We start from the raw sequence: 18621 nt of genomic DNA, 5'->3' as shown, positions 1-18621 counted from the left end.
TTCCATCTTTTCCAAATAAAACCCCCAAAACTTCCATTTTTCCAAATAAAACCCCCCAAATATCATTTTTTTTTCCCAAGGGTTTTCCTTCCTTCTAAGGAAAACACCAAATCCTCCTTTTGTCCACATAAAAACCCCAAAATTTCCATTTTTTTTCCAAGGAAAAGCCCCCAAACTTCCCTTTTTTTCCAAGGAAAACTCCCCAACCCCCCCTTTTTTTCCAAAAACCTCCCTTTTTTGCAAATAAGAGCCCAAAAACTTCCATTTTTTCCAAGGAAAACCCCCCCAAAAACCTCATTTTTTTCCAAATAAAAACCCAATAACTTCCATTTTTTTCCAAGTAAAACCCCAAAACCTCCTTTTTCCCAAAAACTTCTCATTTTTCCAAGGAAAACCCCAAAAAACCTCAATTTTTCCAAATAAATACCCAATAACTTCCATTTTTTTTCCAAATAAAACCCCCAAAAACTTCAATTTTTTCCAAGGAAAACCCCAGGTGGGATCAGCCCAACACCCCCAAAACCTCCCTTTTGTTCCACAAAAACCACCCCCAAAACCCATCATTTTTTCCAAATAAAACCCCAAAAACTTCCATTTTTTCCAATTAAAAACCCCAAAACTTCCATTTTTTCCAAAATAAAACCCCAAAACCTCCCTTTTTTCCCCAAAACTTCCCTTTTTTCCAAGGAAACCCCCAAACCCCCTCATTTTCTCCAAGGCAAAGACCCCAAACCTCCCTTGTTTCCTCCCAAAACGTTTTTTCCAAGGAAACCCCCAAAACCCCTCATCATTTCCGAGGAAAGCCCTCAAATTTTTCCAAGGAAAACCCCAAAAACTTTCATTTTTCCAATCAAAAGCCCCAAACCGCCCAACGCTTCCATCCTTCAAAGAGTGAGGCCGGACAAGACACGAAGAGGGTGAGGAGGAACGGGAAGAAGAAGAGCAGGAAAACGAATAAACCACCGGGAAAATCCAATTTTCCTCCCGTTTCCGGAACTTTCCACCTCCTCCGTCACTGGGGGCAGGGTTTGGCGAGGAGCCGGGCAGAAAACCCTCAAAACCTCCATTTCTTCCAAGGAAACCTCCCAAAAAACCTCATTATTTTCCAAGGAAAAGACCCAGAACCTCCCCTTTTTTCCTTGGAGAAAACCCCAAAAAACCCCCATTATTTCCGAGGAAAAACCTCAGATTTTTCCAAGGAAAATCCAATAACTTCCGATTTTTTTTCAGATAACACCCCCCCAAAACCTCATTTTTTCCAAAGAAAACCCCAAAACTTCCAATTTTCCCAAGGAAAACCCCACCAGACCCCTCCAATTTTCCAAATCGCGACGCTTGGCAAGACACGAGGATGAGGAGGAGCAGCGGGAAGAAGAAGAAGAAGAGCAGGAAAACGAATAAACCACTGCAGCAAAATCCAATTTTCCTCCCGTTTCCGGAACTTTCCATCTCATCCCCGTGACGATCACGATTCCGGGCAGGGTTTGCCGAGGAGCCGGGCCTGGTCCACGGCGTCCAGGAGGTTTTTGGCGTCCACGGCCGCAGTTCAGAACCCCCCAAAACTTCCATTTTTTCCATGGAAAAACCCCAAAAAAACCTAAATTTTTCCAAATAAAAACCCCCAAACCTCCCTTTTTTTCCAAATAAAACCCCCAAACCTCCTTGTTTTTCCCAAAACCTCCAATTTTTCCAAGGAAAACCCCACCAGACCCCTCCCATCCTTCAAATCGCGACGCTTGGCAGGACACGAGGATGAGGCGGAGCAGCGGGAAGAAGAAGAAGAAGAGCAGGAAAACGAATAAACCACCGCGAAAATCCAATTTTCCTCCCGTTTCCGGAACTTTCCGTCCCGATTTCCGCCTCCTCCTTTACTCCGGGCAGGGTTTGTTGAGGAGCCGGGCCTGGCCCACGGCGCCCAGGAGGTTCTTCCCCATCGGCGCCTTCTCTCCACATAAAAACCCCAAACTCTTCCATCTTTCCCCAATAAAACCCCCAAACCCCTCCATTTTCTCAAGGGGAACCCCCCAAAAAAATCCTCCTTTTTTTTCCCCAAGGGTTTTCCTTTTTACCAAAGAGTAACCCCAAAACCTCCCCTTTTTTCCCCCAAAATCTCCCCCTTTTCCAAGGAAAACCCAAAACCCCTCATTTTTGCCAAATAAAACCTCTGTTTTTCCAAATAAAAACCCCAAACCTCCCTTCTCCCCCCAAAAACCTCCTTTTTTTCCCAAGGAAAATCCAAAATCTTCCATTTCCCGAAACAAAACCCCCAAACCCACCTTTTTTTTTCCAAGGAAAACCCCAGGTGGGATCAGCCCAACACGCCCAAAACCTCCCTTTATTCCACGGAAAAAACCCCTAAAAACCTCATTTTTTTTCAAATAAAAACCCAAAAAATCTCATTATTTCCAAGGAAAAACCCTCAAATTTTCCAAGGAAAACCCCAAAACTTCCAATTTTCCCAAGGAAAACCCCACCAGACCCCTCCCATCTTCCAAATCGCGACGCTTGGCAAGACACGAGGATGAGGAGGAGCAGCGGGAAGAAGAAGAAGAAGAGCAGGAAAACGAATAAACCACTGCAGCAAAATCCAATTTTCCTCCCGTTTCCGGAACTTTCCATCTCATCCCCGTGACGATCACGATTCCGGGCAGGGTTTGCCGAGGAGCCGGGCCTGGTCCACGGCGTCCAGGAGGTTTTTGGCGTCGATGGCGACGGCGAGGGCGTGGGCGAGCATCTGCCCCATCGGCGCCTTCTCTCCACATAAAAACCCCAAAACACTTCCATCTTTTCCAAATAAAAACCCCAAAAACCCCTCCATTTTTCCAAATAAAATCCCCAAAACATCACTTTTTCCCAAGGGCTTTCCTTTTTTTCCAAGTAAAACCCCCAAAACCAACTTTTCCTCCAAGGAAAACCCCAGGTGGGATCAGCCCAACACCCCCAAAACCTCCCTTTTGTTCCACAAAAACCGCCCCCAAACCCCATCATTTTTTCCAAATAAAACCCCAAAACTTCCAATTTTCCCAAGGAAAAACCCCACCAGACCCCTCCCATCTTCCAAATCGCGACGCTTGACAGGACATGAGGATGAGGAGGAGCAGCGGGAAGAAGAAGAAGAGCAGGAAAACGAATAAACCACTGCAGCAAAATCCAATTTTCCTCCCGTTTCGGAACTTTCCATCTCATCCCCGTGACGATCACGATTCCGGGCAGGGTTTGCCGAGGAGCCGGGCCTGGTCGACGGCGTCCAGGAGGTTTTTGGCGTCGACGGCGAGGGCGTGGGCGGCGGCGAGCATCTGCCGGCGGCACTCGGGGCCCAGCGAGGAGCCGCGGTTCTGCTGCGCCAGGCGGAGCTTGGCGATCAGCGCCGCCAGCTCCTTGTTCAGCGCCCGCTGCGTGCCCTCGATCTGCAACCGGAATGTTCCGGAAGGTTCCGGGGTTTTTGTAGGAAATTCCAGGATTTTTCCAAAAAAAAAGAATTCCAGAATTTTCCCAGGAATTCCCGTAATTTTCTGAGAAAATTCAGGAATTTTTCTAGGGAATTTCCCTGGGAAATTTTAGAGTTTTTCCAGAAATTTTGAGAATTCTCCCAAAAAAATGTCGTAATTTTTCCAGAAATTGCTAGAATTTCCCCAGGAAATTCCAGGTTTTCTTTCCAGAAAATTCCATGATTTTCCCAGAAAATCCCATAATTTCCCCATAAAATCCCAGAATTTTTTCCCGAAAATTCCCGGAATGTTCCGAGCGGGATTTTCGGGAGTGTCCCCCCCCGGTTCCCGGTGTCGGTACCTCGGTGCGGGACGAGGGCGGCAGCTCGGGCAGGACGGCGTCCACGCTGCCCATCAGCTTCCGCAGGGACAGCCCGATGTTCTGCGGGGGGGAGAACGTCGGCATGGAGCCCACCAGGGGTGGGAGAACGTCGGCATGGAGCCCACCAGGGATGGGAGAACGTCGGCATGGAGCCCACCAGGGATGGGATGGGTCCCACCAGGGATGGGAGAACGTCGGCATGGAGCCCACCAGGGGTGGGAGAACGTCGGCATGGAGCCCACCAGGGGTGGGAGAACGTCGGGATGGATCCCACCAGGATGGGATGGGTCCTACCAGGGATGGGTCCCACCAGGGATGGATCCCACCAGGACGGGATGGATCCCACCAGGATGGGATGGATGGATCCCACCAGGATGGGATGGGTCCCAGCAGAATGGGATGGATCCCACCAGGATGGATGGATGGATCCCACCAGGGATGGGAGAACATCGGGATGGATCCCACCAGGATGGATCCCACCAGGGTGGATGGATCCCACCAGGGATGGGTCCCACCAGGATGGGATGGATGGATCCCACCAGGGATGGGATGGGTCCCACCAGGATGGATGCATGGATCCCACCAGGGTGGATGGATGGGTCCCACCAGGATGGGATGGATCCCACCAGGACGGGATGGATCCCACCAGGGATGGATCCCAAGGGATGGATCCCACCAGGATGGGAGAACGTCGGGATGGATCCCACCAGGGTGGATGCATGGATCCCACCAGGGTGGATGGATGGAGCCCACCAGGGATGGGATGGGTCCCACCAGGGATGGATCCCAAGGGATGGATCCCACCAGGATGGATTAGGATCACCCTGGGATGGTGGGAAGTGTCCCTGGGATGGGATTGAAGGTCCATGGATCCCATCCCAAACCATTCCGGGATTCCGGGATCAAGGACACTCAGGGTCCATCCCGAGGGATTTTTATGGAATTCAGGATGGAAAAGGGAAGGGAATGGAGGGAATTCCCTGGGAAAGGGGAGTTTGGGATGGTGGGATCTTGGAAGGGATTCCTGGCTGGGCTGGGATTCCCAGAGAATCCCTGGCAGTGTCCATGGAAAAGTTGGATCACCCCGGGATGGTGGAATTGAAGGTCCGTGGATCCCATCCCAAACCATTCCGGGATCAAGGACACTCAGGATCCGCCCCGAGGGGTTTTTATGGAATTCAGGGATGGAAAAGGGAATGGAATGGAGGGAATTCCCTGGGAAAGGGGAGCTTGGGATGGTGGGAGCTTGGGAAGGGATTCCTGGCTGGGCTGGAATTCCCAGAGAATCCCTGGGAGTGTCCAAGGGTGGGTTTGGATCACCCCGGGATGGTGGGAAGTGTCCCTGGGATCGTGGGATTTTGAAGGTCCGCGGATCCCACCCCGACCCATTCTGTGATTTTCCGGGAATGTCCCGGTGGGAATTCCGGTGGGAATTCCGGCCCACCTTGACGGCCAGGACGTGTCCGTCGGGCGGCGCGCGGGCGATGTCGTCCTTGAGCTGCAGCACGGCGCGCACCAGCTCCGTCACGCCGCCGTACACCGCGTCCCCAGAGCGGTCCAGGCGCGCCGTGGGCGCCACCTGGATGGGCTGGGGGGAAAAAACCGGGATAACGGGAATGCCGGGATAACGGGGATAACGGGATAACGGGGATAACGGGAATGTTGGGATAACGGGGATAACGGGATCAGGAATTCCGTCACGCCGCCGTACACCGCGTCCCCAGAGCGGTCCAGGCGCGCCGTGGGCGCCACCTGGATGGGCTGGGGGGGGAAAAAACCGGGATAACGGGAATGCCGGGATAACGGGAATGGCGGGAATGTTGGGATAACGGGGATAACGGGGTCAGGAGTTCCAGGATAACAGGGACAACAGGATCAGGAATTCCGGGACAATGGGGTCGGGAATCCTGGGGATAACAGGGATAATGGGATTGGGATAGCAGGGATAACGGGATCAGAAACTCCAGGATAACAGGGATAACGGGGATAATGGGTTCAGGAATTCCGGGATAACGGGATCAGAAATTCCAGGATAACAGGGGTAATGAGATCAGGAATTCTGGGATAACAGGGATAACTGGGATAACGGGATCAGGAATTCCAGGATAACAGGGATAACGGGATAACAGGGATAACGGGATCGGGAATTCCGGGGACAGCTCCGTGACGCCGCCGTACGCCGCGTCCTGCCAGCGGTCCGGGCGCGCCGTGGGCGTCGCCTGGATGGGCTGGAGCGGGAAAAAACCGGGATAACGGGAAAGCCGGGATAACTGGGATAACGGGAATGCTGGGATAACGGGAAAAACAGGGATAATGGAGATAATGGGATAACGGGGATAACGGGAAAAACTGGGATAACAGGATTGGGAATCCCAGGATAATGGGGATGGGGAATTCCGGGATAACAGGGATAATGGGATCAGGAATTCTGGGAAAGCAGAGGTAAAAGGGATAACGGGATCGGGAATTCCAGGAAAAATGGGATAACGGCATCAAGAATCCCAGGATAACAGGGATAACAGGGATAACAGGGATCGGGAATGCCGGGATAACAGGGATAAAGGGATAGGGAATGCCAGGATAACGGGATCAGAAATTCTGGATAACAGGGGTAACAGGATCGGGATAACAGGAATAATGGGATCAGAAATCCTGGAATAACAGGGATAACGGGATCAGGAATTCCAGGATAACAGGAATGCCGGGATAAACAGGGATAACGGGGATAGGGAATGCCAGGATAACAGGATCAGAAATTCTGGGATAACAGGAATAACGGTATCGGGATAACAGGAATAATGGGATCAGAAATCCTGGAATAACAGGGATAACGGGATCAGGAATTCCAGGATAACAGGAATGCCGGGATAAACAGGGATAACGGGGATAACGGGGATAACTGGGATAACGGGATCGGGAATTCCGGGCACCGCTCCGTCACGCCGCCGTACACCGCGTCCTGCCAGCGGTCCGGGCGCGCTGTCGGCGCCGCCTGGATGGGCTGGGGGGAAAACCGGGAAAAAACCGGGATAATGGGGTTGGAATTACGGGAAAAACGGGATAACGGGAAAAATGGGATAACGGGAAAACAGGGAAAACAGGAAAACAGGGATAACGGGATAACAGGTATAACGGGAAAAACTGGGATAACAGGATTGGGAATCCCAGGATAATGGGGATGGGGAATCCCGGGATAACAGGGATAATGGGATCAGGAATTCTGGGATAACAGGGATAACAGGATCGGAATTCCAGGGTAACAGGGATAACGGGATCACGGATAACGGGATCGGGAATTCCAGGAAAAATGGGATAACGGCATCAGGAATCCCGGGATAACAGGGATAACAGGGATCGGGAATCCCGGGATAACAGGGATAACAGGGATAGGGAATGCCAGGATAACGGGATCAGGAATTCTTGGAAAACAGGGATAACAGGGATAACAGAATCGGGAATTCCAGGGTAACAGGGATAACAGGATTGGGATAACAGGGATAACGGGATCGGGAATTCCGGGATAACAGGGATAACAGGGATAACAGGGATAACGGGATCGGGAATGCCAGGAAAAAAAAGGGATAACGGGGTAGGGAATGCCGGGATAATGGGATCAGAAAGCCTGGAATAACAGGGATACCGGGATGGGGAATTCCAGGAGAACAGGGATAACAGGATCAGGAATTCCGGGATAACAGGATCAGTATTCCCAGGATAACAGGGATAACGAGATCGGGAATTCTGGGATGAGAGGAATAATGGGATCAGGAATTCCAGGATAACAGGGATAACGGGATTGGGAATTCCAAGATAACGGGATAACAGGGATCGGGAATTTTGGGATAACGGGATCAGGAATTCTGGGATAACAGGGATAACGGGATTGGGAATTCCAAGATAACAGGGAAAACAGGGATCGGGAATTCAGGGATAACGGGATCAGGAATTCCGGGATAACAGGGATAACGGGATCGGAATTCCGGGATAACAGGGATAACAGGGATAACAGGGATAACGGGATCGGGAATTCTGGGATAACAGGGATAACAGGATTGGGATAACAGGGATAACGGGATCGGGAATGCTGGGAAAAAACAGAGATAACGGGGTAGGGAATGCCGGGATAATGGGATCAGAAATCCTGGAATAACAGGGATACCAGGATGGGGAATTCCAGGAGAACAGGGATAACAGATTGGGAATTCCGGGAAAACAGGGATAACAGGATAATGGATCAGGAATTCTGGGATAACAGGGATAACAGGATCAGGAATTCCTGGATAGCAGGGATAACAGGGATAATGGGATCACAGGAATTCCAGGATAACAGGGGTAACAGGGATAACAGGATCAGGAATTCCTGGATAACAGGGATAACAGGGATAACGGGATCAGGAATTCTGGGAAAACAGGGATAACAGGGATAACGGGATCAGGAATTCCGGGATAACAGGGATAACGGGATTGGGAATTCCAAGATAACAGGGAAAACAGGGATCGGGAATTCAGGGATAACGGGATCAGGAATTCCAGGATAACAGGAATGCCGGGATAAACAGGGATAACGGGGATAACGGGGATAACTGGGATAACGGGATCGGGAATTCCGGGCACCGCTCCGTCACGCCGCCGTACACCGCGTCCTGCCAGCGGTCCGGGCGCGCCGTCGGCGCCGCCTGGATGGGCTGGAGCGGGAAAAAACCGGGAAAAACCGGGATAATGGGGTTGGAATTACGGGAAAAATGGGATAACGGGAAAAATGGGATAACAGGAAAACAGGGAAAACAGGAAAACAGGGATAACGGGATAACAGGTATAACGGGAAAAACTGGGATAACAGGATTGGGAATCCCAGGATAACGGGGATGGGGAATCCCGGGATAACAGGGATAATGGGATCAGGAATTCTGGGATAACAGGGATAACAGGATCGGGAATACCAGGGTAACAGGGATAACGGGATCACGGATAACGGGATCAGGAATTCCAGGAAAAATGGGATAACGGCATCAGGAATCCCGGGATAACAGGGATAACAGGGATCGGGAATCCCGGGATAACAGGGATAACAGGGATAGGGAATGCCAGGATAACGGGATCAGAAATTCTTGGAAAACAGGGATAACAGGGATAACAGAATCGGAAATTCCAGGGTAACAGGGATAACAGGATTGGGATAACAGGGATAACGGGATCGGGAATTCCGGGATAACAGGGATAACAGGGATAACAGGGATAACGGGATCGGGAATGCCAGGAAAAAAAAGGGATAACGGGGTAGGGAATGCCGGGATAATGGGATCAGAAAGCCTGGAATAACAGGGATACCGGGATGGGGAATTCCAGGAGAACAGGGATAACAGGATCAGGAATTCCGGGATAACAGGATCAGTATTCCCAGGATAACAGGGATAACGAGATCGGGAATTCTGGGATGAGAGGAATAATGGGATCAGGAATTCCAGGATAACAGGGATAATGGGATTGGGAATTCCAAGATAACGGGATAACAGGGATCGGGAATTTTGGGATAACGGGATCAGGAATTCTGGGATAACAGGGATAACGGGATTGGGAATTCCAAGATAACAGGGAAAACAGGGATCGGGAATTCAGGGATAACGGGATCAGGAATTCCGGGATAACAGGGATAACGGGATCGGGAATTCGGGATAACAGGGATAACAGGGATAACAGGGATAACGGGATCGGGAATTCTGGGATAACAGGGATAACAGGATTGGGATAACAGGGATAACGGGATCGGGAATGCTGGGAAAAAACAGAGATAACGGGGTAGGGAATGCCGGGATAATGGGATCAGAAATCCTGGAATAACAGGGATACCAGGATGGGGAATTCCAGGAGAACAGGGATAACAGGATTGGGAATTCCGGGAAAACAGGGATAACAGGGATAATGGGATCAGGAATTCTGGGATAACAGGGATAACAGGATCAGGAATTCCTGGATAGCAGGGATAACAGGGATAATGGGATCACAGGAATTCCAGGATAACAGGGGTAACAGGGATAACAGGATCAGGAATTCCTGGATAGCAGGGATAACAGGGATAACGGGATCAGGAATTCTGGGAAAACAGGGATAACAGGGATAACGGGATCAGGAATTCCGGGATAACAGGGATAACGGGATTGGGAATTCCAAGATAACAGGGAAAACAGGGATCGGGAATTCAGGGATAACGGGATCGGGAATTCCGGGATAACAGGGATAACAGGGATAACAGGGATAACGGGATCGGGAATTCCGGGATAACAGGGATAACAGGGTAGGGAATGCCGGGATAATGGGATCAGAAATCCTGGAATAACAGGGATACTGGGATGGAGAATTCCAGGAGAACAGGGATAACAGGATCAGGAATTCCTGGACAACAGGGATAACAGGGATAGCGGGATCGGGAATTCTGGGAAAACAGGGATAACAGGGATAATGGGATCAGGAATTCCGGGAAAACAGGGATAACAGGATCAGGAATTCCTGGATAGCAGGGATAACAGGGATAATGGGATCACAGGAATTCCAGGATAACCGGGGTAACGGGATCGGGAATTCCGGGATAACAGGGATAACAGGGATAATGGGATCAGGAATTCTGGGAAAACAGGGATAACAGGGATAACAGGATCGGGAATTCTGGGAAAACAGGGATAACAGGGATAACAGGATCAGGAATTCCTGGATAGCAGGGATAACAGGGTTAATGGGATCACAGGAATTCCAGGATAACCGGGATAACAGGATCGGGAATTCCGGGAAAACAGGGAAAACAGGGATAACAGGATCAGGAATTCCTGGATAACAGGGATAACAGGGATAACGGGATCAAGGGAATTCCAGGATAACAGGGGTAACGGGATCGGGAGTTCCGGGATAACAGAGATAATGGGGGATCAGAAATTCCACAATAACGGGGATAACGGGATCAGGAATCCCAGGAAAAATGGGAAAATCAACATCTGTCCACAGGGGTTGTGGTGGTGCCATCCCTGGGAAAGGTTGGGATGGGGATTGGAGCAACCTGGAATTCCGTGTCCATGGAATGGGGTGGGGTTGGAGGTTCTTTCCCTTGGGATCTTGGGAAGGGATTCCTGGCTGGGCTGGAATTCCCAGAGAATCCCTGGCAGTGTCCCAGGAAAGGTTGGGATCACCCCAGGATTGGGATTGGGATTGGAATGGGATGGGATTGAAGGTCCATGGATCCCATCCCAAACCATTCCGGGATTCCGGGATCAAGGACACTCAGGATCCATCCCGAGGGATTTTTATGGAATTCGGGGATGGAAAAGGGAAGGGAGACCCTTCCTGGAGTCCTGAATTCCCAGTGAAGCCCCTGGATCCCAAAATTCCTTCTCAAGGAGGAATCAGGATGGGGATGGATCCAATCCAGAGGGATTTGGGAAAAGGGCCTGGAATGGCAGGACCGGATTGGGATTTTGAGATTTTGGGATTTTGGGATCTTGGGAAGGAATTCCTGGACCCAGAGAATCCCTGGGAATGTCCAAGGAAAATTTGGATCACTCCGGGATCTTGAAGGTCCCTTCCCACCCAAACCATCCTGGAATTTTTTGGGATTTCCCGGCGGGATCCCGATCCCGGCCCCGATCCCGATCCCGATCCGTGCCGGCTCTTACCTGAGCCCCGAGTCTCGGAGGCTTCTGGGGCGGCCCCGTGAATTGCGCTGGGAAAAAGGAGGGAAAATCATTCCGGAAAATTCCGGGGAAAAACGCGGGAATGCCACGAAACCCCGGGATCCCAATCCCGAAATTTTCCAGCTCGGGAAAAATGGGAATTTTGCTCATGGGGGAAACATTCCCGAGGAAAATTCCGGGTGGGAACTGGGAGGAACTCACTGTAATCCGTCTCCTTCTCCGGGAGGAGCTGAAATGGGGAAAAATCGGGAATTAGAAACCCCAAAATTTGGGGAAAAGGGAGGAAACGCCCCAAAAATAGGGAAAAAGGGAGGAAATGCCCCAAAATTTGGGATGGAGGGAGGAAAAACCCCAAAATTTGGGAAGAAGGGAGGAAATTCCACAACATTTGGGATGGAGGGAGGAAATGCCCCAAAATTTGGGATGGAGGATGAGGAACCCCAAAGTTTGGGATAAAGGGAGGAAAAGTCCCAAAATTTGGGATAGAGAGAGGAAATGCCCCAAAATTTGGGAAAAAGAGAGGAAATTCCACAAAATTTGGGATGGAGGGAGGAAGAGCCCCAAAATTTGGGAAAAAGAGAGGAAATTCCACAAAATTTGGGATGGAGGGAGAAGGAACCCAAAATTTGGGATATTGGGAGGAAATGCCCCAAAATTTGGGATGGAGGGAGGAGAAACCCCAAAATTTGGGATGGAGGGAGGAGGAGCCCCAAAATTTGGGATAAATGGAGAAAATGCCCTAAAATTTGGGATGGAGGGTGGAAACGCCCAAAATTTGGGAAAAAGGGAACAAATTCCTGCTGGAATGTCGGGAAGGATCCTGGGATCCGATTTTCTTGGGATTTCCCATTTTCTGGATGATTTTCCCAAATTAATAAATAAATAAATAAATATTGATCAGAAAGGGAAGGAGGAGATTCCAGATTTTCCCAAAATAACCCAAAAAATTTGGGATTTTCCAGGGATTTTCCAGGGATTACTCACCGGGGGAATGTTGTTGTTCAGGAACACTTTGGGATCCTGGAAAAGTGGGAAAAAGATGGTGTGAGGTGGGGGAAAAATTGGGGAAAATGTGGGAAATTGGGGAAAATTGGGGGAAATTGGGGAAAAATTGGGGAAATTGGGGAAAATTGGGGAAAATGGAGGAATAAAAGGGAAAAGGGGGGAAAATCTCATATTCGAAATATTCAAAATAATAATAATAATAAAGTGGAACTGAAAACGCCTTAAAGTAGCCCAAAATTCCAAATATTTCTGTGGATTGTGGAGCCCGTGGATCCCAAAATTCCTTCTCAAGGAGGAGTCGGGGTGGGGCTGGATCCAATGCCAGGCTGGCAATGGAGGGAATTCCCTGGGAAAGGGGAGTTTGGGATTTTGGGATCTTGGGAAGGGATTCCTGGCTGGGCTGGAATTCCCAGAGAATCCCTGGGAGCATCCAAGGGTGGATTTGGATCACCCTGGGATGGTGGGAAGTGTCCCTGGGATGGGATTGAAGGTCCATGGATCCCATCCCAAACCATTCCGGGATTCTGGGATCAAGGACACTCAGGATCCATCCCGAGGGATTTTTATGGAATTCAGGGATGGAAAAGGGAAGGGAGACCCTCCCTGGAGTCCTGAATTCCCAGGGGAACCCCTGGATCCCAAAATTCCTTCTCCAGGAGGAATCGGGATGGGGCTGGATCCAATGTCAGGCTGGGAATGGAGGGGATTCCATGGGAAAGGGGAGTTTGGGGTGGGATTTGGGAAGGAAGGCTCAGGATCCATTCCAGACCCAATCCCAGGCTCAGGATCCACCCCAAAGGCTCAGGATCCATCCCAAACCCAATCCCAAAGGTTCAGGACCATTCCCAAGGTGCCAAATCCATCCCAAACCCAATCCCAGGCTCAGGATCCATCCCAAAGGTTCCAAATCCATCCCAAACCCAATCCCAGGCTCAGGATCCATCCCATACCTGACCCAGGGCTCAGAACATCCCCAGAGCTCAGCATCCATCCCAATCCCAATCCCAATCCCAATCCCAGAGCTCGGGATCGATCCCAAATGCAATCCCAAACTCAGGATCCACCCCAAAGGCTCAGGATCCATCCCAAACCCAATCCCAAAGGTTCAGGACCATTCCCAAGGTGCCAAATCCATCCCAAACCCAATCCCAGGCTCAGGATCCACCCCAAAGTTTCAGGATCCATCCCAATCCCAATTCCAGAGATCAGGATCCATCCGAGTCCCAATCCCAGAGCTCAGGATCCACCCCAAAGTTTCAGGATCCATCCCAAACCCAAACACAAAGCTCAGGATCCATCCCAAAGTTTCAGGATCCATCCCAAACCAAATCCTGAAATTTCAGGATCCTTCCCAAACCCAATCCCAGAGCTCAGGATCCATCCCAAACCCAATCCCAATCCCAATCCCAGGCTCAGGATCAATCCCAAAGGCTCAGGATCCATCCCAAACCCAATCCCAGGCTCAGGATCCATCCCAAATTCATTCCCAAAGGTTCAGGATCCCTCCCAAATGTGACCCAGGGCTCAGAACATCCCCAGGCTCAGGATCCATCCCAAACCCAATCCCAAAGGTTCAGGATCATTCCCAAGGTTCCAAATCCATCCCAAACGCAATCCCAAACTCAGGATCCACCCCAAAGGCTGAGGATCCATCCCAAACCCAATCCCAAGCTCAGGGTCCATTCCAGACCAAATCCAGGTTCAGGATCCATCCCAAAGGTTCCAAATCCATCCCAGACCCAATCCCAGAGTTCAGGATCCATCCCAAGGGCTCAGCATCCATCCCAAACCCAATCCCTGAACTCAAGATCCATCCCAAAGGTTCAGGATCCATCCCAAACCAAATCCCAAAGGTTCAGGACCATTCCCAAGGTTCCAAATCCATCCCAAACCCAATCCCAGGCTCAGGACCCATCCCAAACCCAATCCAAACCTAATCCCAGGCTCAGAGTCCATCCCAAACCCAGGCTGAGGATCCATTGCAGACCAAATCCAGGCTCGGGATCCACCCCAAAGGCTCAGGATCCATCCCAAACCCAATCCCAGGTTCAGGACCCATCCCAAACCCAATCCAAACCTAATCCTGGGCTCGGGGTCCACCCCAATCCCAATCCCAGGCTGAGGATCCATTCCAGACCCAATCCCAGGCTCAGGATCCATCCCAAATCTGACCCAGAGCTCAGAACATCCCCAGAGCTCAGCATCCATCCCAATCCCAATCCAAACCTAATCCCAGGCTCAGAGTCCATCCCAAACCCAGGCTCAGGATCCATCCCAAGGCTCAGGATCCATCCTAATCCCCATCGCAAAGGTTCAGGATCCATCCCAAACCAAATCCCAAAGGTTCAGGACCATTCCCAAGGTTCCAAATCCATCCCAAATCCAATCCCAGGCTCGGGATCCATCCCAAAGTTTCAGGATCCATCCGAGTCCCAATCCCAGAGCTCAGGATCCATTCCAGACCGATCCCAGGCTCAGGATCCATCCCAAGGCTCAGGATCCGTCCCAAACCCAATCCCAAAGGTTCAGGATCCATCCCAAGGTTCCAAACCCATCCCAAACCCAATTCCAGAGCTCAGGATCGATCCGAAACGCAATCCCAAACTCAGGATCCACCCCAAAGGCTCAGGATCCATCCCAAACCCAATCCCAGAGCTCAGGATCCATCCCAAATCCAATCCCAGACTCAGGATCCACCCCAAAGGCTCAGGATCCATCCCAAACCCAATCCCAGACTCAGGATCCACCCCAAAGTTTCAGGATCCATCCCAATCCTAATTCCAGAGTTCAGGATCCATCCCAAAGGTTCAGGATCCATCCCAAAGGCTCAGGATCCATCCCAATCCCAATTCCAGAGCTCAGGATCCATCCCAAAGGTTCAGGATCCATCCCAAACCCAATCCCAATCCCAGGCTCAGGATCCATCCCAAACCCAATCCCAATCCCAGGCTCAGGATCCATCCCAATCCCAATCCCAATCCCAGGCTCAGGATCCATCCCAATCCCAATCCCAATCCCAGGCTCAGGATCCATCCCAAAGGCTCAGGCTCCATCCCAAACCCAGGAAGGAATTCCCAGAGAATTCCTGGGAATGTCCCAGGAAAGGTCAGATCCCCCTGGGATGGTGGGGTTGGAATGGGATGGGATTTGAGGTCCTTCCCCACACAACCCATCCCACGAGGGCGCAATTCCTGATGGATTTGTGGGAATTTTTGGGGCATTTTTGGGAATTTTTGGGAATTTTTGGGAATTTTTGGGAATTTTTTGGAATTTTTGGGGCTTTCTGACCAGGCTCTGGACCTCCTGCCGGAGCCACCGGTGATCCTTGGAGGTCCCTCCCCACCCAACCCATCCTGGAACGCTCCAGGAACCCTGGAGGAACCGCGAACTGTCCAGATTGGAACCATGGTGAGATCCCATCCCAGGAGGGGCAATTCCCGATGGATTTTTGGGATTTTTTGGGAATTTTTGGGAATTTTGGGGACTTTGGGAAGTTTTGGGAATTTTGGGGGAATTTTTGGGATTTTTTGGGAATTTTTTGTGGTGTCTGACCACGCTCTGGACCTCCTGCTGGAGCCACCGCTGGTCCTCCAGCATCTCCTTTGAGGTCCCTTCCCACCCAATTCTCCAGGAACCCTGGAGGAACCGCGAACCATCAGGATTGGAACCATGGTGAGATCCCATCCCAGGAGGCACAAATTCCTGATGGATTTTTGGGAATTTTTGGGACTTTTTTGGGAGTTTTGGGAATTTTTGGGGAATTTTGGGGGAATTTTGGGGAATTTTTGGGGCTTTCTGACCAGGCTCTGGACCTCCTGCCGGAGCCACCGGTGATCCTTGGACGTCCCTCCCCACCCAACCCATCCTGGAACGCTCCAGGAACCCTGGAGGAACCGCGAACTGTCCAGATTGGAACCATGGTGAGATCCCATCCCAGGAGGGGCAATTCCTGATGGATTTTGGGGAATTTTTTGGGAATTTTTGGGAATTTTTTGGAATTTTGGGGAATTTTGGGGAATTTTGGGGAATTTTTTGGGGATGTCTGACCAGGCTCTGGACCTCCTGCTGGAGCCATTGATGATCCTCCAGCATCTCCTTTGAGGTCCCTCCCCACCCAATTCTTCAGGAACCCCCAAGGAACCGCGAACCATCGGGATTGGAACCATGGTGAGATCCCATCCCAGGAGGGGCAATTCCGGTGGATTTTTTGGGAATTTTTGGGAATTTTTTGGAATTTTTGGGATTTTTGGGAAATTTTTTGGAATTTTTTGGGGGATGTCTGACCAGGCTCTGGACCTCCTGCCGGAGCCACCGGTGATCCTGGAATTTCTCCAGGAACCCTGGAGGAACCGCGAACTGTCCAGATTGGAACCATGGCGTGATCCCATCCCAGGAGGGGCAATTCCCAAGGAATTTTTGGGAATTTTTTGAAAAATTTTTTGGGAATTTCTGGGAAATTTTTGGGGATGTCTGACCAGGCTCTGGACCACCTCCTGGAACGCTCCAGGAACCCTGGAGGAACCGCGAACTGTCCAGACTGGAACCATGGCGTGATCCCATCCCAGGAGGGGCAATTCCCGATGGATTTTTGGGAATTTTTGGGAACTTTTTGGGAATTTTTTGGGAATTTTTTGGGAAATTTTTTGGGAATTTTTTTTGGGGATGTCTGACCAGGCTCTGGACCTCCTGCTGGAGCCACCGCTGGTCCTCCAGCATCTCCTTTGAGGTCCCTCCCCACCCAATTCTTCAGAAACCCCCAAGGAACCGCGAACCATCGGGATTGGAACCATGGTGAGATCCCATCCCAGGAGGGGCAATTCCCGGTGGATTTTTTGGGAATTTTTTTGAATTTTTGGGATTTTTGGGAAATTTTTTGGGAATTTTTTTGGGGATGTCTGACCAGGCTCTGGACCTCCTGCTGGAGCCACCGCTGGTCCTCCAGCATCTCCCTCTGCTGCCGCTCCATGGCCTGCTCCACGCGCAGCCGCTCCAGCTCCAGCAGCTGCTGCGCCTCCTCCCGGCTCGAGGGGCGCTGGAAATCCTCCTCCTGCCAAAAAATCCGGAATTCCGGTTTTCCCGGGAAAAAAAACACACGGCGGGAATGGGGTGGGGAATGATGGGTGGTTAATTAGGGGTAATTAAGGGAATTGTTGAATTAATTAATGGTGAGGAATTGATTAATTTACAGTGAGGGATTCACAGTGTGGTTGTGGAGAGGGTGGAGGAAAAGGGGGAAAGAGGGGAAAAAGGGGGAAAAGGGAAAAATTGGAAAAAAGGGGGAAAAGGGGGGAAAAGGGGGAAAAGAGAAAAGGGGATAAAGGGAAAAGGAGAAAATGGGGGGGAAAGGGGGAGAAATGGGGAAAAGGGGAAAAGGTGGGAAAAAGGGGGAATAAGGGAAAAAAAGGGAAAAGGAGATAAAAGGAGAAAAATGGGGGAAAAGGAGGAAAGGGGAAAAAGGGGGGGAAAGGGGGAAAAGGGGAAAGGGGGAAAGGAGAAAAAAGGGGAAAATGGGAAAAAGAGGGGGAAAGGGAGAAAAGGCGGAAAAGGGAAAAAAGAATCAAAAAGGGGAAAACGGGAATTAAAGGGAGAATAACGAGAAAAATGGGAAAAGGGGGAAAAAGGGGAAAGAAGGGGAAAAAGGGGAAAATGGGGAAAAAGGAGAAAAAAGGGGGAAAAGGGGGAAGGGGAAAAGGCGGAAAAAAGGGGAATAAGGGAAAAAAAGGGAAAAGGAGATAAAAGGAGAAAAATGGGGGAAAAGGAGGAAAGGGGAAAAGGGGGGAAATGGGGGAAAAGGGGAAGAAAAGGGGGAAAAGGAGAAAAAAGGGGAAAATGGGAAAAAGAGGGGGAAAGGGAGAAAAGGCAGAAAGGGAAAAAAGGGGAAAAGGGAAAAAAGGGGAAAAGGGAAAAAAATAAAAAATGGGAAAATGGGAAGGAAAGGGAGAATAAGGAGAAAAATGGGAAAAGGGGAAAACAAAGGATAAAGGAGGAAAAATGGGGGAAATGGGGGAAAAGGAGAAAAAGGGAGGAAAAGGGGAAAAGGGGGAAGGGGGAAAGGCGGAAAAAAGGGGAATACGGGAAAAAAGGGAAAATGAGATAAAAGGAGAAAAATGGGGGAAAAGGAGGAAAGGGG

General features: G+C 50.4%; 1 protein-coding gene and 1 long non-coding RNA gene across 3 annotated transcripts; both read right to left on the bottom strand.

Annotated features, from left to right (window-relative positions):
* Positions 1 to 3197: 3197 nt before the first annotated feature.
* LOC128950595 (protein-tyrosine kinase 2-beta-like) lies at positions 3198 to 11391 on the bottom strand. The gene is made up of 8 exons (XM_054295460.1): positions 11383 to 11391; positions 8436 to 8495; positions 6752 to 6811; positions 5898 to 6038; positions 5512 to 5571; positions 5255 to 5398; positions 3790 to 3870; positions 3198 to 3407 (listed from the first exon to the last, which is right to left on the bottom strand). The coding sequence occupies exons 1-8, from the start codon at positions 11389 to 11391 to the stop codon at positions 3198 to 3200; spliced, it is 765 nt and encodes a 254-aa protein (XP_054151435.1).
* Positions 11392 to 11468: 77 nt separating this feature from the next.
* On the bottom strand, positions 11469 to 17533 carry LOC128950596 (uncharacterized). 2 transcript variants are annotated; one of them, XR_008484381.1, is made up of 4 exons: positions 17392 to 17533; positions 12471 to 12506; positions 11688 to 11715; positions 11469 to 11515 (listed from the first exon to the last, which is right to left on the bottom strand). It is a non-coding gene; the product is annotated as an uncharacterized LOC128950596 (long non-coding RNA). The 2 variants fall into 2 exon arrangements; XR_008484380.1 differs by lacking the exon at positions 17392 to 17533 and adding an exon at positions 17163 to 17209.
* Positions 17534 to 18621: the final 1088 nt, after the last annotated feature.

This window comes from Melozone crissalis, unplaced genomic scaffold (assembly GCF_028551555.1).
Source record: "Melozone crissalis strain CALT ecotype California unplaced genomic scaffold, PUWL_Pcris_2 ptg000751l_1, whole genome shotgun sequence".
NCBI lineage: Eukaryota > Metazoa > Chordata > Aves > Passeriformes > Passerellidae > Melozone > Melozone crissalis.
Note: the sequence above shows the minus strand (reverse complement) of the source record. Positions and strands in the feature narration are given on the sequence as shown.

Coding starts and splice junctions, on each gene's coding strand:
- LOC128950595 (XM_054295460.1), bottom strand. Junction 5,399..5,511: donor GGGACGCGGTGTACGGCGGC/GTGACGGAATTC, acceptor TTTTCCCCCCAG/CCCATCCAGGTGGCGCCCAC. Junction 3,408..3,789: donor CGCCCTCGTCCCGCACCGAG/GTACCGACACCG, acceptor TTCCGGTTGCAG/ATCGAGGGCACGCAGCGGGC.